The sequence below is a fragment of the Pygoscelis adeliae genome, unplaced genomic scaffold (genome assembly GCF_000699105.1).
Source record: "Pygoscelis adeliae isolate BGI_AS28 unplaced genomic scaffold, ASM69910v1 Scaffold168, whole genome shotgun sequence".
In the NCBI taxonomy this organism is placed as follows: domain Eukaryota; kingdom Metazoa; phylum Chordata; class Aves; order Sphenisciformes; family Spheniscidae; genus Pygoscelis; species Pygoscelis adeliae.
The window spans coordinates 2,793,142-2,820,539 of NW_008825566.1; the positions used below are offsets into that span (position 1 = coordinate 2,793,142).

At 46.9% G+C, this 27,398-nt stretch overlaps 1 protein-coding gene across 1 annotated transcript in view; it reads right to left on the bottom strand.

Annotated features, from left to right (window-relative positions):
• Window positions 1–630: 630 nt before the first annotated feature.
• The window catches only part of HPCAL1 (hippocalcin-like 1), a 52,116-nt gene continuing 25,348 nt past the window's right edge, over window positions 631–27,398 (bottom strand). The window contains exons 2-4 of the mRNA XM_009332490.1: window positions 5,942–6,344; window positions 4,650–4,755; window positions 631–1,830 (exon numbers count right to left, since the gene is read on the bottom strand). Of these exons, the coding sequence (XP_009330765.1) occupies window positions 1,733–1,830; window positions 4,650–4,755; window positions 5,942–6,319 (582 nt within the window). The 5' untranslated portion in view covers window positions 6,320–6,344 and the 3' untranslated portion in view covers window positions 631–1,732. The remainder of the gene's footprint in view (window positions 1,831–4,649; window positions 4,756–5,941; window positions 6,345–27,398) is intronic.

Below are 27,398 nucleotides of genomic sequence, written 5' to 3' on the forward strand. Positions count from 1 at the left end.
TTCCATTTGGATACTGCAACCATCTCTCTCTCTCTTTTTAATATTGAAGTATTAATACCTAACCACTACTAGGTCATTCTACACAGCAAAAATCCCTTAATTACATGCTTAACATTAACCTCAGGCCAAATAATTTGTTGATACTTTACTTTGCAGAGAGGATGGGCTTAAGGAGCTACCTGCAGACTCGATGAACACAGGGAAAACTGCTTTCCACGCTACTGATGTCAAACGTTACTCTAACAGCACGTACCTGGTACCTGACAGGAACAAGATACTTTTATTTTTTAAATTTGTGGTCACAACAGCCCAGCCAGCGGGGCCAGCAGCTTTCCCTTTGGCGCCTTAAGCTGCTCCGCATCCAGCAGAAACGGAGCTGTCACCTTCCTGTGGTCTTCACCAAGGAATTGCCTTCACTCAGGACCCAGCTGGGACGGAGCAGGATCCCACAGGCACTAACACCGCTGCATTAACTCAGCCGCAACAGTGGGCTCCCAAAAAAACCTATGCACTTACAATGCAACGTGTCTCGGGCAAGATGGGGACACGCTGGGCAGGCAGCCAGCCTTGTCCTTCCCCCAAATACGCGGTGCTAGGAACTTGTTGCATGTGTTGGACCAAGACAGGCAGTGACCAGAAAAGTAGTCTTTTATTTCAATTAATATTTCTTGGCATTAGGCAGATATTAAATAACACTGGAATGCACAAGACTATTAACATATCGACAGCAAAAGGGAGGAGGTGTAGCCAAGTCGAGAACAGCAGTGCGAGTCACGTCACCTCGGGGCACTCAAAAGCCATTTAACGCAGCAACCACCAGAAAGTAGGACTCCACTGAGAAATACAAAATGGGGATGAACTCCTTTCAGGTCTTTTGTTAATACGGTAACATTGGAACGATTGACAGTAAAAATGAACAAATATTTGCATTCAGGAATTAAACAGAGTGAAATATCCACAAACTGCTAGTCATGCACTTCTTTTGGAACAGCAATTTGCTAATGCATAAATATCACAAAAAAACAATCTCCAAGATTTGAATAAATCACAGACGACTAGAAGAAACAAAGCTTGAATTCTATTTTATGCCTTAAATAGATGACCTAAATATTTAAAATTTTACTTCACCATATATATATAATTTATATATATATTAAAAGAAAGTAAAGACCATCAGACAAGTGCAAGCAATTTTCCTCAAAAAGAAAATTGGAACCATGCCCAGGAAAGCTGCTTTTTTTTCTTTTGTCTTTTTTCCTTTTTTTTTTTTGAACTTTCTACTCCATTCAGTCCACTTTTTTTTTTTCACATAGCAATTTCTGAAGCAAAATAAATTATCTACCATCTGCTATGTCAGGTAAAAGTCCTACCTAGCATCTTCTCGGGAACTACTAGAACATCACCTTTCTTACGGACTAAGTGAAGTGGTATCTCACCAGCGATTTGAACTCTTTTGTAGCTGCATGTAAACATACCTTTCGATTAACGTTTAAAATGTGTAGACTGAATCGTAACATTATGGGGAAGCAGAAACGGAGCTGCCGAAGGAGAGCTGCACTGGTGTTAGTGAGGGGAGCGAGGGCTGGTTCGCTCGGGGACACACACACACACACACAATCTGGCAATGGGATCTTATCCGCGAAGTGTGGAGGGATGGTTGAGAAGGCATCCGTTTGCGAGCAAAGCTTGAAGGACACAAGCCGAGATTCTCTGTGCACACTGTCCGCTTTAATCAGAATTGACTTGCGCTACTGGGGTCGCACTGTAACAACCGCACAATGGAGGGATCGCTCTTGGCACCTTTGATGAACTCTTCCAGCGACAGTTTACCTGAAAGGGAGGAAAAACAAAATGGAAATAATAAAAAAAAAGTCAGTTGCTGCTGCCACCGTCGCTGTAGCTTAAAAAAACCCCTCCTCACCGAAGCAACATATGTATATTTAATCTATTGCAAAGGCATCGAGGGGAATTTAGTGCAATGCACAGCAGCCAAATCCTACTCAAGCCCTTAAGCCCAGATGCATTTTTCTTCTGCAAAACAATCTAGCATAATAATTGTTATTTTTTATTTAAAAAGACAGTACCAAATATAAAACCAACTGTTCTAATATCATTTGGCAGCTTTTTGCACAGAAGCAGACTACACAAATTACATGACACATGAACACAAGGTATGGTACCTGAACACATGTACGCTTTGAAAATTACGCCCATATTACTACGACGTTTTAAACCTAAATATCCCAAATGTCTCCACTTTGCACGCTCTCAGTTTGTTGTGAAGTGCAGGGCTGAGCAGTGATGGCTCCTCCTGCGCCGGCAAGACACTTGCTGTGCCCTGTGGGGTGTACAGGAACGGGACCTGTTTCACGGGGCAGTGAGAAAAGCCAGCCTTGGGATAGCCACCCATGGCCATGTGTCGCTCCTGAGTGTTCCTGGTTTATACGTCTTTGGTTTAGGTCAGAGGCACTGACTTGGATGGACCCTGTAACAGCCTGTGGGTCTGAAAAGGTGATCTCTGGAGGAGCAACCACCCCAGCATCCCCTGGCTGCAACAGTCCTGTGGCACAGCATGGCACGGCATGGCAAGGAGGAAAGGTCCCATTTGGTCTCCCACACCTCATCCTGGGGTGACCCAGCCTCCTGGCAGGTTTTTCCCGAGCTCAGGACCAGTCCCCTGCACAAATGCCATCAGGAGCCCGTGAGCAGCCTCTGCCTTGCCTGCTGTCACCAATACTCTCCTGCTTCAGCACTCTGAACCATGGCAGAAATAAGCTGTAGCAATATTAATGAGAAATGAAACAGTTTTCCCTGCGAACTGGAGGAGACAAGCATTTGCTGCGTCCCTGACACCATGTCTGGTGATCTCCCATCTACCTCGTGCTCCCAGTACAACCTACCCCCAGCCTCACACAACACCCCAGGGCCATCCTTACCCAACCCAAACTGCTCTGCTCGAGACAGGCAGGACCCACGCACAAATATCTTGCACTTGGCAGCCGCCTGCTGCCACTTTTGGCCACGTGCCCCCAAAGGGAGGGAGGCACAAGCTCATTGCACCGTTTTTCACTAGCCCCGGGATGCTCCCAGTCTGCCGTGGGGACAGGGAGAGGACTGAGCACGGTGGCCAGCACCCGAATCAAGGTTGAACAGGGAGGAATGAGCAAACCTTCCTCTTGTAGAAATTACAGAAGCTCAAAAACCCATGGCACACTTCTGTCCTAATTTCTGGCTTTTAAGCTAATGTTCCCGAACCAAGTGTTTTCTTAAGTTTTTATCAGCCTGAAAAAGAGTACTTGTAACTATCAGGACATTTATTAGTTTTGCCCTCTCCTTGCAATACTTAAAAGCAAAGCACAAATCAAAATCTATTTGCAGCGTCCAACAGCCAGATGGGGAAGAAGAAACATTTCCAGCCATCAAGAACACACACGCTTCCCCGTGCGCAGACTTTATTGCTTGGCACTGCATGGCTTGCAGGGCTGGTATTTTACTGGGAATAGGATGACTTTATTTCAGCAACAAAGTGCAACAGATGGAGGATGTATATAGCAGGTTTTGTGACCACTACTCTGTCGCACTTCTGCACATGCTGCTACTTTCCGCAGAACAAAAATACTTTAATCATGTTATTTTAGGGCCCTCCACATGTGAAGCCAGGGGATGAAGTGCTAGTTTTGATGAAGTCAAAGGTAAAATACTCGAGGACTTCAGCAAGGCCAGGAATTTGCCCCGGGGGCTGCAGCAGCAGATGCCAAAACGCAGCCGTAAAATTCTCTTAAATAAAAACCTTTCTATACATAAGACCGTATTTTTCCAGGTCTCCATATCTCAGCGCTAGAACCGAATCTTTGCTCCCACTGAGCACATCAGTAGGATACAGCTCCTGATTTTGACACGGGCAGCTGCCGCCTCGGCCACTGCCAGGGTAATTCCCAGGGAAAGCTCCACCTCGACCGGGACGAGAGGAAACACGTCGGCAGGCTGATGGGCAGAGGAAATTGCTCAACTTTGCCTATGTTTTTTGAGCCTAAGGAAATGAGTTAGCTCAGGTGGAGGGGTCGTGATGGGTACGCTGTCAGATAATTTATCAAGTGGCTCCATAATTGGCTCGGGAGCTGTTACATCTCCCCAGCATGCACGCTGCAACAGAGTAAACACTGCAGGACCGTGTGTGACCATGCGTATATGTACACACGCCATAAACATGCACAGAAAATAAGTACTATGGACCCAGGGGAATTTTTGCTTTCAGGTACCCAACCACATCCCCGACCCGCATTACTGATGACAAGCCCAGGACTGCAACCCTATCAAGGGCAACGGGAGCAAAACCTTGTGCCTAGTTCCTGCCATGCCCAGAGAAAACAACCCAAAGACATTGGACTCAGTGGAGTTTCAGAGGATCCTGCTCCCCTCCCATCCCTTCGTCCCCCCAGCAGGAAAAATCTCTCACCCACTGCCCACTTATTCACCCTATTTGTTATGGACCAGAGATGCTCACCGAGGCAGGCGGAGACCAGAGGTACCAGTGGGGTCATCCCTGCCCTCTACCTGCCCGCCCAAATACCATCATCTGCTTCGACCAACACTGGGCTAGAAAACCTGTATTTCTAGAGCCTATGAAGGGGTGCCAGTGGAGATCCTACCATCGTTGTTTGTGTCCATCTGTCTGAAGATCTTGTCTGTTCGCTTCTCAGGAGTGGATTCATCTTCTGGCATTTTCATTACTGATGAAACCATTTTGTAGATTGCCTGAGTATTTAAACAACAACAAAAAAACCAAAAAAGAAGATATAGGAAAAACACAACCCAAACAATAAAGCATTAGGACTGAGAAAAAGAATTTAAGCCTGTAGCAATAAAAAAAGGCAGCTGGCCCTGGCAGGCAGCTGCGGGACTTTATAAACGAAAACAAATAGGAATTTCTGACTGCAGCTTTTTTTATTTTTCTTTCCTGTATTCATTCACACTTCAAAAGAAGCTCCGGCACCGCTGGGTCAGTTTAACTGAAAGTCAGGGTCTAGATTAATGTATGAGCAGGACTGAGCAAAAATATAGGAGGCAATGGCATGTAATTCTGTTTTCTGCAACTGTGCTAAGCCATCACCTCTTCAGCTGGCTCTCAACAGTTACGTGCATGCGTGTGGGGTGTTGTATGGATTGTATGGATTACAGGTGAATATGAATATATAAGAATAGGGGTTGTTTTTCTTTGTGGATGGATAAGGAAAAGCATTTTCAGACTTACAAGAATGTGAATAAAGATGAGACCTCGTTAGGACACCTGCAGTCCTCGCCTTCCTCCTAAATTATCCCTGCTCAGCCATGAGGACCAACGGCTGGGGCACTGGCTGGATGCATTACATGCTTCCCAGTGCCCCTTGCAGTGCACTGGAGCTGCAGCTCAGCTGCAGATCTGATGGCAAGCAGCCCACTGCTGAGGCCGAGTCCCAGCTGGCACGTGGGGCAGGGGCACAGGGGGTTCTGCCCCGCTCGCCCTCCCAGTACAGCCCATGGGCTACGCGCCCCCAGCCTTCGGGAGACAAAGACATGCTACAGCCTTTCATTTGGAGCTCACATTGACTCAGACTTGAAGTTTCAAAGTATTAATTTTGAGATTAATCAGGTCAGTAAAATTTGCATTTAGGGTTTTTTGATCCCATCAACACCCCACTAAGAAATCCCCAGGGAGAGCTGCAAGATTTTGGGGCTGCGGGCCAGTTGCACAGCACCGTGTTTGTCTCTCGGGCTCTTTCCTCATTTGCACCTCGTAGGTCCCACCATGGCCCCCAGTGTCCTTTTGGGGACCAGGGGCCCAGGAGCCTCCCTGAGGCAGGAGGGACCCAACTAGCAAATCCCTCATCTCCAGCTCCAGCTGTCTCAGGGTGAAGAGGTTACAGCAACATGAATAAAATATAAAATAGAGACAATGCCTCACCTGCACTATTTCTAGCATTTCCCCACGGCTGATGTACCCGTTGCCATCCAGGTCGTACATACTAAACGCCCACTTCAGCTTCTGTTCCAGCTTGCCCCGAGAGGTGACACTCAGGGCGATGATGAATTCCCTAAAGTCAATCGTCCCGTCGCCGTTGGTGTCAAAGGTGCGGAAGACGTGCTCCGCAAACTTCGATGCATCACCATAGGGGAAAAAATTTGCGTATATTTTTTTGAACTCTTCCACAGTCAAATGTCCCGTCGGGCAATCTTTTAGGAAGCCCTTGTACCACTCCTGCAGCTCGTGGTCTGTGAACTCAGTGTTCTCGCGCAGGTCCTGGAGCACCTCAGGGCGCAGCTTGCTGTTCTGCTTCCCCATTCTCTTCTGGATCCGGGTTCAGTGGCTGTAAAGCGAGAGAGCATCCGCCTGAGCTCCAGCCCCACTCGGTGGAGAGGGGCTGGGGGCAGGCAGAGCTCTGCAGGAAACGCAGACCCTAACTGGGGCAAGGGGGAAAGAGGAGAAAAAGGATGCTATAAATCACTAGGAAAATATCTCGTTTCATCTGGCCTCTTTTCCTCTCCTCTAGGCTCTCTCAGTTACTAGTATGCTGCGGAAGGACAAGGGAAGGCAGTTTGGGAGGGCCTGTTTGGGAAATGTTAACCCTTATTATTAATCCTTATTATTTGGGAAATAATAATCCTCATTATTTTATTTCTCTGCTACGATCCCACTCCTCTATCATATGGCTTGCAATGCCCAGGTCTGGATCCCAACTCTTGACCCACCCCAACAGGCTGATCCGCTGCGATGACCAAGCGGGAAGGGACAGCAGCAGTGATGGAAAGTAAAATCCATCTATTCAAAAGTGAAAGTAAGCAGGGATGAAGTGAGGGGCAGGAAGGGCAGGTGGCTCTGTGCCAGCCGCGTTTGCATCGTCCAGATGCTCTGAAACCCCTTGGCTTATGGAGCATCTCCTCCCTCCTCCCGTGACAGCAGCACCGGGACTTCAGCCTTTCCAGCAGATCGCGACCCTCTGCCTCCCTGAACAAGCAGAGAAAAGGGCATTTTAAAGCAAAATGTTTGGCAAAGCAACTCCTTCCAGGTTTACTGGGGTTTCTACTTTTATATAAGCTTATTCGGTAAGTTCAATATTCCCCAATCTGGGCACATAAGGCCACTTCAACCTCAGGATTTTATCAGGATTTCAGGAGGGGGCTGGGTTTGTCCCCTCCTTTGACGGTGCCCGTGATGCGTGGGTGACTGCGCAGTGAGGCCGCCCAGCAACAGGAAAGCTCCTTCAACAAAATGAAAGATGGTCAATCTGCACTTAGGAAACAACAGGAAAAAAAGATACCATGATGTATTTTTGGCTTTTATTCCTTTCAGCCTTTCATGGCTTGCCAGCAATACCAAACCGAGCTGCCAAGCAAGAGGCTGAGCTGCATCTCCTTCCCCAGACTCAAGAGGTTTATTCACAAGCTTTGCACAAACTCACATCCAAATCCCTGTGACTGGTCTGGCATAAATGACATTTCTCTGCACAGTCTGTTCTGCCGCTGTTAGGCTCGCTCACAGCTGGTGCAGAAGGCAGGTTAGCAACGGGCCTACTCGGAAACTGCAAGAGCTGAGCAACAAAGCGTGCAGAGACTGGGGAAAAATATAACAGGGGCTAAGCACTTCCCAGAGAGTAAAAATTCCAGGCATGCATAAGAACCTAAAAAAAAAAAAAAAATGTTAAAGGTCAGCAAAAAATAAGTTGCTCTACAGCAGAGATTTTCAACAGCTGAATTTAAGCTCGTTTTATTTGTATTCCACTTAGTCTCTGCGTCGCCTCAGCAATGTAAAAAAATCCACATCCTGCTCTGTGGCTTAATGCTCAGAGACAAAAACCAGGCAGCTGCTCATTAGTACAATGCATCGGGCTTAACGGAAAACTATGTTATCATTAGCACTTCTGTTTTCTAGAAAAGCTGCCAATATTTCAGCTCCAAAGCTTTATTTTTATCCATTATATTGCAGAGTTTTCTCTGGGCCCCTGACACACCTCTGCTTGCTCCCAACATGCAGGGATGCTACAGCTCCCAGTCCCTGCCAGCACCAGCCCTAGGAGAGCACTGGGCTGCCCTCCAGTTGAATCACGAACTCCCAGCTGTTCCCGCTGCCTTTCCATCTTTGAATCTCCCCTGCTCCAGATATTCATCCTTGTGGTGCTGAAGGCAGAAAACACAATATTCTACTCTGCTGCAGTCAATTTGCAGAAAACAGTGGCTTGGAGCAAATAACGGATCGACCACGGTCCTTTTTTAGGAGCAGAAATTGTAACACTACATTTCTGTCCTTGGGCGAGGAGGTGCCTTTGGATCCCGTCCTTCAGTGAATCCCCTTGGCTTCATGATGCCCAGTCCAAAAGCAGTCCCTGCCTCGCTGGCAGCTGTCTCAGACTTCCCTGGGAGAGGGGCAGGAGGAGCAGCAGAGCCCGCTTAATGCAGGAGCTGGACTTTAAGCAGAAATAAACTCAGCTTTAATCACATGCGGGGTTGGGGAACGCATGGTAAAACTTCCAACTGGCAGTTAAAAAGAGTTTGAAAAGTTTAATGACATTTCTCCCTGTTCCTATAATACCTTTATTATTCCTGTTCCCTTAAAAATAGAGGCCCCTAGACAACAGAGAGGTAAGATGTTAACTTCATTTATTAGACTTCACTACTTCTACTAGCAGTAAGATATATCCTGTTATTTGGACGGATGCTCATTTAATATCAGCTTCGAAAGCTTTACATTCAAGTACTCTTTGCATTCAACAAATTACAGGTTATTTCAACCCTTCCTCCTCTTGTACATCTTTTTATATCAGAGAAGTAAGGTGCAATGCTCTGAACACAACCCTTTTTTGCATGTGAGCTTTCTGAAAGGCTTCATAATGTGTTCAACCCAAATGTAACCCTGCAGTTGTTGTAACCAATTTGTTATGAATAATTAAATAACCAACATTAATTTATTAAAGCCCATCTAAAAAAAACAGCTTCGACGTGAATTGTGTTGCCGGTAGCTCCTCCAAAACGAAATGCCTAAATATCTCATTAATCATGACAGCAACCCCTGCTGCTGGCATCCAACTGACATTTCATTCGATCGCTATAGAACGCTTTCATCAAATCACTTTCCAGAGGCTCAGCGGCTGATTTAGCCACAAGACCACTCGGAGGATGGCTGCTAATGGAAATCACAGGGAGTGGGTCTGGGATGCTCAGGTCAGTCCTGTGATTAGGGCTGTGGGTTTTTTTTTTAAAGAGCCTGTACCAGGCTCGCTGCAGTGGGCGTAGAAGGCAAGGGAGGAGAGACATCCTTGCACCCAGTGTTGCCCCGGGCAGTCAGGAGAGACCTAGCTCCAACACAGCCTGCCTGTCCGTCATTTCCCACCACACCAGGGTGAAATCCAGGGAAGTAATGCCACACACATTGCAGTGAGATCCGTCCCTGCTTAGCTTGATGAGCAAAAGCCCTCAGAGCATCCGGCACTATCATGGCAGTAAGAAAAATAAATCAGACAAGGAAAAGCTTCAGTTGCAGACCAGTAGACTTCACAAGTATATCATTGCTCATGAAAGCGATGCTCAGTCATGTAAGGCTCAAACAGGGGGAAATGCAGGTGCATTTTTCTTCCAGTTTCACACCAAAATTTTTGTTAAAATTATGCTGTGCTGCTGCCTGCCTGCAATAAGCTACATCCAGCCAGGCTAGAAACTGAGATGCCAGTGAACTACCTGAACATATCCTCTGTCCTTCTAGGCTCACCAAAAACAAGCAATAATGTCATAGTAAAAGCCTCGCAATGAGAAAAAAGGTCTTTTACTGAGGCCGAGACGCACACCAGTTATGCAGCACTACGGTGAGTAACTGTAGCTAAAGTAGCAATTCTGTGTTTTTACCAATAGATGGACTGGTTGTCAGCATCCACGCACTGAAGCATTTGAAATACTTCTAACAAAGCTACTTTTACATGAACTCTCTGTCAACACCAGTTACAGTGGGTAGAAGCGTTCTCCGAGCACATAAGCCAGAAAGCCGGAGATCAACCCAGCTTTTTCACTGCAAACCTTCTGAAGGCAAAAAACCCTTGAACTGAACTGATGGGATCCTCTTAGTGCATCAGTTACGGCTGCAAAAGGAGGAATGACTCCTTAGAGATGCACTTCCTTGTGCAAACCCCCTTGCATACTGATTTAGTGTTAATGAAAAGAGGAAAATTGATGAAACGCCTGTCTGTAGGACAGAGGTGCTCTCCAGCAGAGAAAGTGCAACAGAGAAACAGAATAAATAGTCTTTATATTATCTGAGCTATCTGCTTTGCAGGGGGGACTCTAGCACCATTTCTCTTGCAGTGCTCACTTATAAAACAGAACAAGTGTGTCTGAGATCTGTTACGGTCCTGAAGCTGTAGCACAGTGCCTCTGGGACTGCAGAAGCCCAAACCAAATGAATAGCGTAAGCGAGGCAGCAAATATTGGCTCTAAGTTGGTCTGAAATGCAAGAACCATTCCCATAGGGGTGGAAGATTTTTTTATTAAAACACCTAAAGCTTCAGATCCTTCACTGATGCCTTCTGCCTGGGAATGCAGAAGAAGAGACAAAGGGATTTAGCCCACAGGGACCTTGTGAGCATCATGTTAAGAAAGGCTTTGCTTGGAAACACTATTTTACAGTGATGGTGGTGAAACACTGGCACAGGTTGCCCAGAGAAACTGTGAAGTCTCCATCCTTGGGGATACTGAAAACCCAGCTGGACATGGTCCTGGGTAATCTGCTCTAGCTGACCCTGCTTGAGCAGGGGGCGCAGACTGGATGATTTCAAGAGGTCTCTGCCAACCTCAACCATTCTGTGAAACAGCCTTAATATCCTTTTTCCCACGGCCAGGTGAAGCCAAGAGCCACGAGGAGGTCCTGCTCCCCTGGGGCAATTCAGCAACCATGGTGCCTTGTTCTGAGGCTGTATTTTTTTAAGTTTGATCCTTGTATTAAACAAAACAAAACAAAACAAAAAAATCCACAAAAAACCACAGGTAGTCCAAATAAAAGCTTCAGTCACTAAAGATCTGTGCTGCCACACTTCAGGAACACACTCTCAGGAAAAAATGTTTTGGGCCCTGGTAGCACCAGCACTCACCAACTCAGTCAACGCACAGATGTATTTAAGAAGACTCCAGCTCCCGTGGGCCAAGCTGCAAGAGGGAGACAGGTTCTCAGGCACACCAGCTAGCAACAAATGCCTAGCGGTTAGAAAAGATCATGTAGCAAATAGGCTGCAAGATGGGATTATAAGGACATCCTCTGGACCATGCTTTGCCCCGCACCGGTCAACGGGTCTGGTCTGAACTGGGAGGGGAAACGCGCAATTACATGGGCCTGGGACAGAAAATGAACTCTGGAGTAAAGAGCAGATTTTGTTACATGTTTTAATGCCAGTATCCTAAGCAACGGGCATTGCAATAGAGAAGGCACAGGATATACAAATACGTTGCTATAGACATCTGGTCCTGCCTGGTAAACTCACGTGAACTTCTTTCCTGCCCTGTGGCAAAAGCAGCGCCGTCGCTCGCATACCAGCTACTGCAGCACCCACTTCGTCTTCCCAAGCTGTAGACTCAGGGCCAAAAGTAACACCTTTTTATAAAGTTTGAAGTGCAACAAGGAATATCTTCGCCTCTTGAAAAGTTAATAATAGAAGCAGCGAGACAAGAGAAACCTCAATCAATAATGCCGCGAAAAATTCAAACCCTGCAGAAACGCTGCGTGGTTTGAGATGCAAAAGGCTGGTGTCAAGAGGAGCTGAAGCTCCTTCCTCTGCTGCCTTCAGGGGAACAGAAAGAGAAACAAAACCTGACAAGCAAAGAACAGACCTTACTAAATAAATAAACAGGCTTTTAAAACTTTTCACTTTCAATGACTAATCACTCTTTTATTTAAATAAGTAACATTGCTTACTTGCAACTTATTTTCAAGTTAAATCCTTTTCAGAAGCTTATTAAAAGAAGTGGGTGAAGGGGAAGGACCACCCCCTGTATCACCCACATTTTCAGTTACAGAAAACTCAGTAACAATTCAGGTATGTACATTGAACATCCTTCCGAAAGGCGCAGTGAATTGGTAACAGACCTCAAGCCACCTTATTTTGTAAGTTTATCCATAAACACGTACCCAGGAACTGTGTGGTCTTGAAAACCCGATTCCATGTGTGGGATAAAAACCCATTATAGATAACCACCTACCCCCAGCTTGCCAAAGATAGATGTAAGTACAAAGGCTCCAATCCCGCAAATAGCTATGTGAGAGGAATATTTCCAGGCTGGCACATTAATTTCATGGAGTCAGCTGCAAGGGCTGAAACCTAAGAAATTCACTTCTAGGTCTCTGGATTGCTCCTGTCTATTGAAGTCACTTTACTCGGGATTATATTCCTGATTTACCGGGAAAAATCAATTAGCCTCTGACATCGAGCATCAATGCATTAACCAGAGAACCATGTTATGTTTGAAACATCGGTATGCGGTGCAGAGGCATTTGCAGATGATAGCGGCAGTATCTTCCCAGCTGTTGCAGTCACTGCAACGAGCCGGGGCATGCTGGTACCCGCTGCGCCCGCTGACACTGACCCCCATCACCAGGAGGTGAGTTTGCTGTTAAGGGCGTGGTTACGAATTCACTGCAAAGAAACAAAAGAACCACAAAACACCCCCAAATATTAATGAATTGCTGCTAATGAGGAAAAAAAAGAGACCTGCACTGGGACCAGAAAAGTGGCAGTTCCTCAGGGAGCTCTCCATAATGTTCCCCAGCTCAGGGAGGATAGTTTTTTACTGTAAAGGGCAAATATTCTCAATGCAATAAGAAAAGCACAGAAGTATTTCGAGTAAATTAGGAAACTGGGTTAATTTGGGTAGGAGCAGACTGGGCAGCAATGCAGCTTGTGATTGCAGACAGGAAAAGAAAATCATGAGTGGATTTTCCTCGTCTCCTCCCTTTGCCCCTTCCTTCTTTTTTTTTTGTTTAAACAAAACCAAGGGAGAAACAGCCAGCCCTATTTTGTCTTCAGACGCTGTGCAAAGTTGGCAAGGCTTAAAAAAAAAAAATTACAGTTTGTTTACACAATATTACAGAGCAAGGAAAACATGTCAGCACAATGTCTTAGCGTACAAGTCTTTTTCAGGGAAGGCTGCGTTGCATGAGGAAAAACTCACGTCATGTTCATTGAAGATACTATTGTGATATAGAATTTTAAATAAATCTCTGAATGCAGGCCTGCAGGACAGGGAAAGGTGCCTGATGTGAACCGGGAAACCAGAGAGAACTTTGCAGCCTCACAGTTTACAAAGAGGGAAAAAAGTGATAAAAATCAGCACAAGGCATTGTACTTTTAACATAATTAAAACCACAGAATTAGCGCAGCTGGGCTGTCTTGACATTGGATGTCAAAAGTTTCATATGATGCATTTATTTAATTGATAAGGGTAAATCACATCCAGCTTCCCACCCTTTCCCTGCTGGCCATCCCCAGAAGGCTTCCGTAACACAGCATTTCCGTGCTGGGGGTCAGTGGAAGGGGCAGCAATGCATCCCAGGCGCTGCCCAGCGAGGTGAGATACTCTGTGCTGCATCACAGATTGAGCACCCTGCTACACTGCGGAGACGCAATGTATCAGCCTCTTTTCCTCTCCTGGTGTGCAAAGCCACCTTCATAAAGTCTCTAAAACATTAAAGGATTTTCAATGGCACACTGACTTCTTAGGAGTCTTGTTTGCTTGCATTAAGGGATGCCTATGTACTGATTTGAGGGACAAATACGGGTTGTCTTCCCACTTTTTACATAGCTGTCCTCTCTACAGAATAATGACAGCCCTGGGAGAAAGGAAGCTGGATTAAATTCCAGAAGAGTTAGCCAAAATACGGCAGTATCAAAAGCCAGCCAACTGCACCTGAGCAAACCCCGTAGCGTCAGAGCCATTCATGTGCAGACGATGGAGAGTTTGGGGACAACGATGCTTGCTAAAGAGACAGTGACAGATGAAACCAGCCCTCAGAGGCTGGTCTGCAAGACCATCCTCACTGCTAATGATGCCTAAATGGGGGGGGGGCGGGGGGGGGAGAGATCAAGCTCTTTCCCACGAGATCAAGCCCTTCCCCAGCTGCAGGTACTGTGCTGAGATATGGGGCTTGGAGGAATCAAGGGGATTTCAGGGTAGCTAATTTGAAACAGGGGAGAGAGGAGAACTGGGTTTGTTTTCAAAGAGTGGAAAGAAACTTTCTTTTTTTTAAAAAAGCATTATTTAGCACAGGTATGCTTAGGAAAAAGATGCTGAAAAATGTGATTTTGGAGATATGCCACCTAGCTACCTTTAACAAAAATTCAACTGACATTTATTTAGATGCTTAATTAAAAATACTGAAACACTGTGAGGAATAAAATCTACCAAAAGAGAAAGACTATTTTTCACTAACATTTTCATCCACCAAATACACAACTATTTCTACTACTACTCAATTTTTTTTCCCAAAAATCTCAAATCTAATATAAATGCATCCATTTATTTTATTAATCTAGCTTTCTAAATGAGCATTTTTATAAAGATCATCACTTTAAAATAGCACAAAAGCCACTGGTTAACATCTTTGTATAAATACACTTCACTAAACCAAAATTCTTCTGAAAACACTGTTCTCTTTCTCCTTCAGTGGCAACCACTAATGATAGTAATCTAATTGTTTCACACCTTTATTTTCCTGTTTGTTGAGTGAAAAAGACGCTGAAGTTAAAAATCTAAAAGCAACCCTAGTGTTTAACTTTTTTTGCTTGCAGAGGTGTAAAAACCCTGTGAAATAAAAACTCTAAAATAACTACATGAGAACAGCATCCCACCAGTAAGAAAGGAACCTGGTTCCACTGGATGCAGCAATTCGGGCAGCAGGAGACCCAATCTTCTGCTGGTAGGAATCAGCCCAAGCTCTACGCTAGCTGAGGATACTGTACCAGGTGACTGTACCAGCCTCAAGGATTTTTTAAATTTATTTTTTAAATCAAGGAGCCAAAAGTGCAGAGACTACTATCACACATGCAGGAAAGCCACGTACCCAGCACACATCTTGGACAAGAGCATCACATGAGGAATGCGATGCGAGGTTCATGCTCAGGTTAGTATCAGGACAACCACAAGCCTTCGTGCCTTGAGAACGTGATGCCAAACACCTCGTATTGAATTATAGCAAAATCTGTGCTGGGATGCGGACAACCATAGGGGGCAAACTCCTGCTGTCCTCCTGGGATGGCAAGGTCTGCCCACGCCAAGGCACGGCGGGGCTGGTGGCTCCCCACAGGCAGCGTGTGCAAGGGCATACATGGGGGTTTGCCCAAGGCAGCATTTCGGTGGTGTGAACTTCAGACCCGATGGTCGCAGGGATGAGTGGGGTGTCGGCGTCCCTGTTAGGTGGATCCTGACCATTTTCCATACCCATTGCAGAGACGAGAAGGACATCTTTGCTTGATCAGCGGTGATATGACAGACTATCTCTCCGGCCATGCATGATCCTCAGTGATACTGAGTAATACCCCCTCTTACTTAAGTTCCCATCATTAAAAATGGGAGAAGCTCTCCAGAAAACAGGAGACATCGGGTTATCTTGTGACTAGTTCCTGCAAAAGCAGTACAAAGATGGACAACACCCCTTCGCCGAGCTGTCAGGGACCGCACTTGCTGGACGCTCCCAGCACCTGAGTCCGTGGCAAGCAGTGGCTGATGCAGCAGGATGGCAGGACACCTCCAGTCCCAGCCCATGCACTAAGTAGTTGCAACTTGTGTTACTCCTGAACACTTGACAGTATGATTTGCTTTTAAGTGCATTCACTATAAATTATGCAGAAGAGCAGTATGATTGTCTGTCTAAGAAAAAGGGAGTGCTCCATATCAGAGGAGACAGCTGAAAACCCCTTGATCCAGACACACGACAACATTTTTAGGGCCACCAAGAACAGCCCTATGAAAATCCTTTCTCTCCTCTGGCATTTCTGCATGGCATTCAACACTCGAATGCAAATCATCTCAGAAGCAAACCATGCAATCTGCAGTCAAGACATCACTTTTTTCATTAACCTCCACCACGGGGTTCCATCCCCAGCAATATCCACACCAGATGTGCTTCTCTGAGCGCTGCGGGTGAGGGCTGCCTGGACCTGAGTCTCTGCCAGCAGCCTGAGCAAGACAGCAAATGGAAAATCAAATCATGCTGTATTTTATATTTCTAAGTGATGCCATTAGTGGCCAAATGGGTGTATTTTCATCCGTAACTGGTACAGTAACAGGAAGGAGATGCGATGGGTTTGAAGCAGGAAGCACCCCAACAGGCGTGGGATGAGAAGAGCTGACCTCCACCTGAGACCACCCATGGGGCACATCCTGTCCCACCGCCTCGGTGCCGATTCAGTGAAGGTCTCGACTGGAAAAACAGGAAATGACTGCCTTCTCTCAACAGCAGTCGAAGGTGGACGCTCATGGGGGGAGAAGGAGATGAGGGAGAAAACCCACTCCTGATACCACCTTAAGGTCTCTCTTTCAAATGGGACTATCTTCATGAACTTTATTTTAGCAAAGGCAAAAAAAAAAAAAAGGCACAGTTTTAACACGTCAGGCCATGGACAGATAAACTCTTCTGGGTCTGGCCACACCAGGATACTGACCTCAGCCACTTTTTGATCTTTTCATTTATTACTCTGGTCTCTGAAAAGGCCCTAAGCTATACCTGGCATCAACTACTCGTCAGCTGCACTTCTAACAGGGCTACAGAAAATCCTACTAAACCAAACACTTTCACCAACTTCTGCATCTTTCACAAACCAAGATCCATGCTAGCCACCAGGCTGTCATTTCTTTAATCTCCCTTCCCCAAGGATGATATATCTATTTTCCTGGAAATTTTCAGCAACTTTTCTGCACGGGGAGAAGGTATTTTGTGTGAGAAACCATGTCAACAAGGCCCTTCCGTTAAGTGCAACATTTGCATACCGTCAACACAATAATTTATCATTTATTTTTTCCTCTTGAGAGGAACAGGAAAAAAGTGTTTAAAGGACGTGGCAGTGGCTAAAAGGAGGGCTATGCTGGTGGAGGATGGTGCATTACTTGAAAGTTTCTGAAGTGATGCCTTCTCCCAGGGTGTGCAGACATCATCTGTCAGCACACAAGAGCAAGGCTGCTTCCCTTTGCTTTGAAGCCTGCTAACAGCTTTTTGATGGCAGTATGTATGTTGAAAAGGGAAGGCCAGCTAATATACCACCTTCAGGGTCAGGGGAGTCAGCTCCGAAACTGATGTAGATGTTTGGAGTCACATTGGCATTGGGGAAGGGGTTCCTGCCAGAGGAAGGTGAAGCTTTATCTGCTCAGCTGAAGGCAGTCCAGACCATGGAGGCATCAGATAGATCTTCCAGCTGATGCTCTGCGCTGGCTGAGCCTCCTGTTCAGCCTCTTCTCTCTCTCCTCTGCAAACACAGGTACGATCCTGCTGCTGGACTTCCCTGAGATACACCCAGCACAACAGAAATAGTCCCACATTTCCCCCCCATGCTCTGAAGAGAGTAGGCAGTACCTTAAAAGCATTTCAGGCCCTCACATCCTTGTGGTTAACGTTTTTTTTTTAGCTTCTTGACCCTCTATCGCAGAGATCATGACTTGTCAGACTTATCTTGAGACCTCCCTTAAGTTTCACAACTCAAACACAGCAGCAAGCATCAGTCGGGCTCCCAAAGGAAGGTCAACCCCGTGCTCTCTGCAGCACCAACATTTCCAATTGTGTGTGTGGGGGGGGTGGGGCAGGGCGGACAGACAGACGTTTATATATCCAACAGCCCAGCCCAGGACACAGCTCTTTGGCATTTTGGTGCCGAAACCTTCTGTTTTGGAGAAGGAGAGGAGCTGCAGCTGAGGATGACCCTGTTGAATGATGGCGCATCGCCCCGGCGTGCTGGGTTTTGGAGTGACTCCAAGCAGGGTGGGACCGTAAGGAAGTGGACAAAAGCTTTGGATAGAGATCTACGGGGAGGAAGCGCTTCCTACTTCCTATACTCCACAGAAAGGATGAGGGCTTTAAATAACCCTCCTCCTGAGCCCTGCTGAGGACCAAAAAAGTTGCTGCTGGAAGAAAGTCCTATCTGGCTGGAACCTGGCTGAAGGCTGCCGGGCATCTCCCATGGGATGCGGCCGCCCTGCTGCTGTTTCCACCATGTCGGTGGGAATGGGAAGGCTGCCTGCAGTCCTGGCATGACTGGCACCATCCAGATAAAAAAGCCCGGGGAGAGCCCGGGACAGGGCGCTCAGCTCCTCCACCAAAGGTGCGAAGCCAGATTTGCCCCCTGAGAACATCCTTTGCTGAAAAAGGAAAATCAAGAAGCTACATTTACACTTTGCAATGCCACCTCGACATCACGCTATTTCTCAGCCCCATTTACCTTTTAGCCCTTTCTTGTATGCCCCATAGGGCTGCAGCAGCCCCTTTATTCTGACAGATGGAGACACTCAACCTGCTCCATCCGTGCCTCCCAGCTCCTTCCCTCCCTCCCCCCCTCTGCAGCCACACCGGACCTTCCCCCCGACTCCTAATGAATACCGATGGAATATTTACTTTGCTTGGATGTAACAGAATCAGACCCTAAATACAGTAATACATATTTACAGACCATCCAGATCTTTTCTCTGTACAGTCCTGCATCAGTTATCTTATCTGTCCATTTTTAATGTATATATTCAGTTGTCACACCTCTCGCCTGCCCTGTTCTCTACCCCGAGCATCAGACCGTGGGAAGAAGCCTGTTTATCATTTTTCAACCCATCCTTAGTGTGCCGGAGCACCCATTGCCTATTAATGCAAGAGAAGACGACTTGTGCTGTGCCAAAGTTGCTTAAATCTACATCTCAGATATTTTCAATGGGCTGGAAGATTTAATAATGGAAAATAAGGGAGAGAAGGAAGGAAACCACAGGTTTGGAAAATATCAGGCTAGACAGATAAAGAAGCAATGCAGAAAAATATATTCCAAATTATATTCTTAAAACAAGAACGAAGATATAGGCAGGTCGGAAAGAACCGAGTTGTGCACACATTTCTGCTACAGTCTCTGGAAAGAAATGGCATTGCTTTGAAATGGGATTGAATAAACAAACTTCACCTTCCTGGAGGAAAAAATTAGTTCATGAACGGCTTTGCACAAAGCAATTACCCACTGGTTTGGAACAGACGTCTGTGGTTTTGACCTGCTGAGATAGCCATCGAAACTGCACTTGGTCCAAAACTGGGAGAAATAAAGTTATCAACTCCTCCGCAGTTTTACAAGGGAGCGAAAGAGTCAAAACTATTTCTCATAGCAATTATCTGCCAGGTTCTGGGTTCACTGGACAACAAAATGCGCTCAGTAAATGTACTGTTGTTATAAAACTCCTGGGTTATCTCTACTAATTCATATTATGGCAATACGGTGAGCACTCAGCTGAGAAGGCAGCTTTGTTGGGCTGAAATTATACAAAGTGCAGTAAGAAACAGCCCGTGGCAGCACCGAATTCACAGCCAGGGGTGAGAGGGGCAGGCCTGCCCGAGTGCCAGCCCTGGAGAGGCAGCATATCCACCACGGGCATGCACTGAGGCAAAGATGTTGAGTGCCACCGTTCCTGCAAATTCAGTTCAGCTATTATAGGTTCTTTCTCTTTTTCTTGTTGCTTCCAAACTGTCTCAGTGTCTTACAAGCTTCCGTTACTCAGCTTTGTCCTAATGGCTTCCGTACAGAGCTATGCCAGGGTGGATGTATCTCAATATACTCGCCCTTTAATGCAATCAATACTCATTATTTTCGATATTCCTAAGGATGAGCTGCTCCTCTTGGAAATACAGTCACACTGAGGCCCTTAAAGTGTCACACGGATGCATGTTTGGATGTTTAGGCAAGCGTTAGGGATGCATGTTTGGATGTTTAGGTAAGCGTTAGGGGAGCTCATGTCAAACAAGCTCATCTGTCACACCAGGGTACGAGTGGCACTAAAAAGCCCTGGCTGCCCCCCTGCACTGCACGTTTTTCCTGCTTCTTGCTGAGACACAACGGCCACTTGTGCACAAACCCAGGCAAGCTTTACTCCTCCTGGCATGACCGGTGAGACCAAACTAATGGTGCTGGCAATCCCCCTCACTTGGCGGAGCTAACAGTGGGGATTCAACAGCGGAAGGCACCATCCAGCTCACCAGGTTCAGGCCCTGGTACTGCAGATGTAGCATCACTCATTGACTTTCTTCTTGAGCTTCATCCCAAAAGCCAGCCAGGCTTTTCTTCCATCACCCCAGTCACGGGCCTGATTCCTCTAACAGCTCAAAATCATCTTCTAATTTCCAGCCTGCACATATTCAGTGCTGGTTACAGCATTTGCTCTGGTCCCAACATAAACTTCTCTAGAACTTCCCCTCTGCTACACACACATATATAAAGAGCCATCACTCCCACATCAGCCTTGGCTTTCCTGGCTTAACTGATCAGGTTCTTCTCGCCCCCTCTCAGACACACATTTTCCTTTCCCCATGTTGTAGAAATCCTCCTCTGCACTTAGTGCAGTGACAGCCTCCCGACTCCTGCCACCGGGACCACACTGCACCATCCTGGACGAGGTCTCGCCCATGCCTGCACAGTGACACCGAGTTTCCTTATCTGCACTGGGAACTCATCCAAGAAGGGGATTTGTCTTGTCACCTTAGCGCCTTGGGTCAATCTGTGTTCAGCTCTGCCCAGGCTCTTCTCCACAATTCCAGATGAGCAGCTTCTCCCCCCTTCAGAGACAGACTTTCCCTGCATTTCACACCTTTTCTGTGGCTTCCACCCCCAGAGTTAACCAGCTATCTCAAAACCTGGTCCTGATCTTCCTTCACATCAATACAAACGCCAGTGTTGTGGCACCAGATACCTGATCTGGGCACTTCCAAATGTGGAGCTTCAAAACCCATCCGCTGATAAGGTCTAATGGAAGAGATGTGAAGCTCAGCGGTAAAACAACATTAAGAAATAAATGTTCCAAAACGTTTCTGGAACATCTCTGCATGTAAAACCTAGCGGTGCATGTCACACAAGGATTTTCCAGTTTCTTCTCCAGCTATAAGTGTTGGGTGACCAGGGAGGACCATATCTACCACCCATCCAGCGGGACAGCAGGGAATAATGCCGTATTTGTTTTATAAACAAAACAGCAGGCTTGTACAAAACCAACCAACCAAATCTAACCACAGCCTTAACTAGGGGAGACCACAATTGCTCTCTATTTGCTATTCAATAGGATCTGTGTACTAGAAAACATGCTCAGCAAGTGCAGCTTCTCACACACATATATTTGTGTTTTATCCATAATAAGGTTTTTTTTTCCTCCTGAAGGGGGAGATTCAGATCTGGCACATCAGAGGAACAGCTGTAACAAACAGAAAGGCCATTAGGCAGTTTGCTCTGAAAATGAAGAATAAAATCCCCCTTTACTAGAGCAGTGAAAAAGTTGACTGAAAATAACCCTGAATGCTAAGAGCAGGCTGCAGCCCCCTTGGAGCATGAGGGGCCTCAGGATCAGCTGTACTGGCAGGGGAAACTCTTCAGCAAACACGTGTTCGTGCACGCTTACAGACACACGGTGCTTGCAGTCAATGAGAGATTCGCCACCAGGAAAAGCACTTTTTTTTTTTTTTGACATCCAAGAGAAGCATGTCTTTTGCAGCTCTACCCCCCGGGCAGGACCGTGCTGGTCTGGCACAACTCCTCCCCTAGCTCCAAGCAGCGCTCGCACCAGAGCAACATGGCAGGACCCTCTGCAAACCAGAAACGCATCCTGGATTGGGTCACTGTGCAAGCAAATGGATGGAGAGAAATCATGCAAAAATACCGCAAGTTTGATCATTTGCCAAAACTTTGGCCCATGCCATAACAGCGTTTGGATGTACGTTGGGGCATAAAGGTAGCTTTGGCCAGGCACAAGCCTGCTCAGCTGGGTGCTTGCTCCGATGGCCCATTGCTTCTGACACAGGAGTCGTGAAAAAGCTTCAAACCCCTACATGTCTCAGCACACCAGTTAATAAAATTGGTGCATGCATAAATCCCCCAGGTCTACTTTTCCTATAAAAAGCAACTGCTTCTTGACTGAAACTGATCTTTCCGGCAGGGAGGGAAGCTGCGGCAGCACATTTCTCCAGGCTGCACCACGAAGCGAAAACAACAGAGCACCTCTCTTTACCCACAAATAACCCCACTAAAACACATACAATTTCTTGACGCCGCCGTTGCAACCAGTGTTTCCAAGCCTGCAGCTTTCCCGGAGAAAACCATGGCGCACACACACTCCAGCCAGCGTTACGTTTAACACGAGTAGCCTGGTTTCACGTGTCTGTACAAGCGGTGGGAGCTACTGCTTCTTTGCTAAGAGCACATCTGAGGCCGGTACATGTTAAACGTTAACCAGTGGAAGTCCACTGCTCTGGCTCTGCGACAGGGATCGCACCTGCCGGCGGCTGCCCCAGCCCAAAAGCGGGATGCTGGAGGGCTCCTGCTGCGATGCAGAGAAGAGGCAGCTGAGATCTGGCGTCCGCCGTGCCAGGCACCACGCATGGAGCTAAAAAGAGCCTGTCGCTGTGCCAAAAAGCGGATAATTCAAGTACAAAAGACAGCTGACGGGACTTCCTTGCTTTGCCAAGCAGCCGGCTGGGGAAACACATCTTGCCACAGCAAACATCACCCTGCATCGACAAAGTGGAGGGTCTTTTCAAATCAGTCCTGGACAGGTCCAAGGACAGGGGCTGGGGATAAAGAGGAGCTGCCTGATAAACGGCAACACTTGGCAAGCCTAAAAAAACCCAAACATCTGCTTCCTCTCCTTCAAAGTGTTATGGACCACTTTCCTACTGTTGCCTCCCAGCCCATAAAGTATCATTAAGTTTACCCTGACTGAAAATATTAGATGCCTCACGTCTTAAACTTGAGGAACATTTTTTCCACTCAGACACAGGAATTTTGCTTACCTTCATCAAGCAGCAGTGCCAACAGTCATTCAAGTACAGTATAAGTATACAGTATCAGCTAAGAAACATCACAGCCTTTGCCAGTAAAAAAATGCAGATTTTGGCACCAGATCTCACAGAAATAATCACAGAATCACAGAATGGTTTGGGTTGGAAGGCACCTTAAAGATTATCCAGTCCAACCCCCCTGCCATGGGCAGGGACATCTTCAACTACATCAGGTTGCTCAAAGCCCCATCCAACCTGACCTGGAATGTTTCCAGGGATGGGGCATCCACAACCTCTCGGGGCAACCTGTGCCAGTGTTTCACCACCCTCAGCGTAAAAAATGTCTTCCTTACGTCCAATCTAAAGCTGCCCTCTTTCAGTTTAAAACCGTTGCCCCTTGTCCTGTCACTACAGGCCCTGGTAAAAGGTCTTTCTCCATCTTTTCTATAAGCCCCCTTTCTATCTTGAAAGGCCGCAATAAGGTCTCCCCGAAGCCTTCTCTTCTCCAGGCTGAACAACCCCAACTCTCTCAGCCTTTCTTCATAGCAGAGGTGTTCCAGCCCTCTGACCATTTTTGTGGCCCTCTTCTGGACCCACTCCAACAGGTCCATGTCTGTCTTGTGCTGGGGACTCCAGAGCTGGACGCAGGACTCCAGGTGGGGTCTCACCAGAGCAGAGTAGAGGGGCAGAATCACCTCCCTTGACCTGCTGGCAATGCTGCTTCTTGTGTAGCCCAGGACACAACTGGGTTTCTGGGCTGCGAGCGCACATTGCTGGCTCATGTCCAGCTTTTCATCCACCAGTATCCTCAAGTCCTTCTCAATCCCTTCATCCCCCAGTCTGTGTTGATCCTGGGGGTTGCCCCGACCCAGGTGCAGAACCTTGCACTTGGCCTTGTTGAACTTCATGAGGTCCACATGGGCCCACCCCTCAAGCCTGTCGAGGTCCCTCCAGATGACACCCCTTCCCTCAAACATATCAACTGCACCACTCAGCTTGGTGTCACCTGCAAACTTGCTGAGGGCACACTCAATCTCACTGTCTATGGCACTAATAAGTTAAAATACACGACAACACCTCGCAAGGAAAAGCCCAGATGGGGAATACCAGCACAGACTGAGCAATCCTGCATGTGGGACTGAAGAATGTATGCACAGCTAAGCTGGACCACAGTTTCTAGGAACTCCATTTCCATGCTTTATTTAATTTAACAAACTAAAACCCTAAGTGCCAAACTGAAGGCTCAATGACAACTCATACTAAATAGACTGGCTACTCAGATCATTAAAACACTTGAGAGCTACTTTACTTCCTTATGTTTATGCTCTACTAATCTCTACATTTCTCTTAGTCTGAAAAAGTAATTAAAAAAAAAATCCATTCCGCTTTCAGTTTCTGACCGGAGGAAGCATCGAGAGTTTACAAGCAACTGGTATTTCTTTTAAATGACAAATATTATTCTCCATATACCTTCGGTAAATAACCCCACTGAGTTTAGGTATGAAACAGATCTGCAAAATTAAATAGGCAAGAATGTAAACTTAGTGTCTCTGCTTCAAAACATTCCCAGCCTCACCTAAGGAGCAACTTGGCTGGAAAGTTATTTATCAAAACAAAGAAGCCAAGTGATGCACAAGCGCCGAAGACACGGCAAGGAGAGCAGGGAGGGTCATGCCTACGTCAGTTGCACAAGCGGGGAAGCGCAGGGTGAAAGGACGGGAGGACTCTGCAGGATGCACGGCAACCAGCCTCAGAAAGCTCATAAAGAGCTTTGGCAGGAACCTGCCGCCCCACCAGTGATGGTGAAGCTGGCTGCAGGACCCCATGCCCGGCACCCCGAGCAGCAGGGCAAAACTCCCGGCAGTTTGTTGCCGAGCTTTGTGCTTGCCGGGCACATGCATGGAGCCTGCGGGGTGCTGAGGAAAACAACAAAAGGGCTTTGATGCTTTCTCTGCCATCTATTCCATTTTTTAATGCCCCTTTTTTTTATTTTCTGGGTTTGCTGCTGAAGTGCCCACGGACAATGAGACTATTGAGCATTTACTCCAGCATGAGATTAGTTTGGGTTTCAGTTTCTGCTGAGCCAGCTCATGTGCTTCCACATTCTTACAGGAACAGATGCTAAAATACAAATGGGCAGTCATCATAAAAGCAGAAGGAAGATTTTTTCGTATAACAGCAGTTAAAATTATCCTTTTCCACAGCTTTAGCCAGAACCATTCAATAGCTTGCTTCTCTGTCTAATTACATTACATTAAAGAGGCAAGGAGCTATTATTTCATCTTTTCTTTAATAACAAACAAACCCACATACACACCTCAAAATATCAAAAACCCAACCAACCAACAACAAAACTGGCCAAACTAGCCAGATGAAAAGAAGTCTTCAGAGAAGCTAAATAGAAAAATTACTGTAGTTCCCTCCCAAGCACCTCGCGTGACTGCAGTGCTGCCTTCAGACACCGAATTTAATTGCTGCAGCAATTAGTCACGAAATTCAAGGCAAGTTGAAACTGCCGGGTACACCAAGGAACATCCCTGCACTATAAGCAGTTCTTCCCCCACAGAGGAAAACCAAAGGATAATAAAAAGCAGCTAGCCATCCCTGGGCTGCGACACCAGCAAGGAGGAGACGATGGCAGCCCTCGTTAAACACCCGTCCCTCGTGCCACCACTCGAGTCAACGCAGGAGCATCTCCTCCCCACTAGGTGCTTTGGTACCCAGCAGCCGCAGCCCAGAGCATCCCCCCAGGCAGCTGCAGCAGCTCCGCGAAGCACGGGGCCGTGCAGCAGAGACAGAGCCACCAGGGCTTGGACTTTCTTCAGAGGAAAAAAGGTGGAAAGAAAACCAGATTATTTGTGACGCTCATCAGAGCCCGGCTCCGCCACACTAGCCATGTTTCCCTTTCCACCCATGATTACTCCCTTCATGATTACTTGTGCAAAACTGCCTACAGTCATCCGGAAACTAAATTGCATCCATCAACTTTATCAGCGCTCAGAAAAGCCCCAAGTAGGCAAGATGCTCCCCCATGCAGCTCTGCTATTCAGATACTTCACCAGCTAGATGGGTAATCTGCAACCCCTCCAGGCACTTTTTAAAGACCATTTACATACAGATATTAATATCCATTGTCCACAAATGCTTTTAAAATGCCGGATGCTTCTCATTGGCCACCCCAGCTGGGCAACCCACCACTCGACAAGCCTGCACCTCCCCAGTGCTGCTCCGCCAGCCCGCTGCTGAAATGCAAGCGCCATCTCCTCTGGGCTGGGGGAAAAATACGTTAACACAGGTCAGAAAACCGAGATCACGAAAGACCGAAACCACTGGTTCCACCATCAGTGCAAATTTTTCCAGGAGGTTGCTAAACCTCTGAGAACTAACAAGCTGTGAAGTACAAATATGCAATGTAAATATACAGACAATATATATGTTGGTAGGACTAATGACAAGAAATCACTGATGAAACTTAGAAGGACTTTCAGAGAAATCTTTCCAAATCACCAGCTTCTGGATCTGAGACTAGCGAGGCAGGTTCATGGATGTAAAAACAAGGTTCATGGAGGTTCATGGAGTAAAATGAATTTAGCTCACATGGAGAAGAAACTAAAGATCCCTGCTGGCAGCTCAGGCCAGAGGCTCTGCAATATCTTACTGACCACAAGCTAGGGGAGTTTCAATCCTGCCTGTAAAGAGCAGAAAAAACTACACAACTTCCTATTGCCTTTATCAGTTTATTCGTAAACACTTTAGTATCACAAACATTCTAATTGCCTGTGCATCCCCTGCACAATATCATTAGGTTTTCTTTAAAAAAAAAAAAAAGCAACATGTTAGGAAATGTCATAGCATCCTTAATGAAAAAATAAGCTCCCAGGGCATCTCTTGACGAACACACCGCCCCATGGTTTCAGCCGGGCACTGCCTTTCTTGCTTCCCCTCTGCTGCTCTCCTAGCACAGGCGCAGCAAACCGCCGCAGCGCCGCGCCACTCCTCCCTACCCGGAGAGCAAAGCCTGTCCGGGCGCCGCCCCGGCTGCCGTTGCACAGTGTCCTGGTGGCTCTCGAGCCGAGTTTCGGTGCCAGTTACACCACTGTAACGCCATGCTGCTGCATCAGCACGAGAGGGCTGCCATTATATTATACATTTTTTGATGGCTTCACCGTTGCTCTGCTTGCTCACCCGTTTCACCCAGAGCTGCTGCTTCCACTCTGGACCTCTGAACCACTCTCTGTGACTTAGGGTTCAAAGCCAACGACCTCCCTCCCCATCAAAACTCATACGCTTGGAACTGACGGAGGACCTACATGCTCGCATCACCACGCCACGATGTGTATTTGCAGAGGGACTTCACGCAGAGACCCCACACAGGACAGACACCCACAGGGTGCCTACATACCGACCG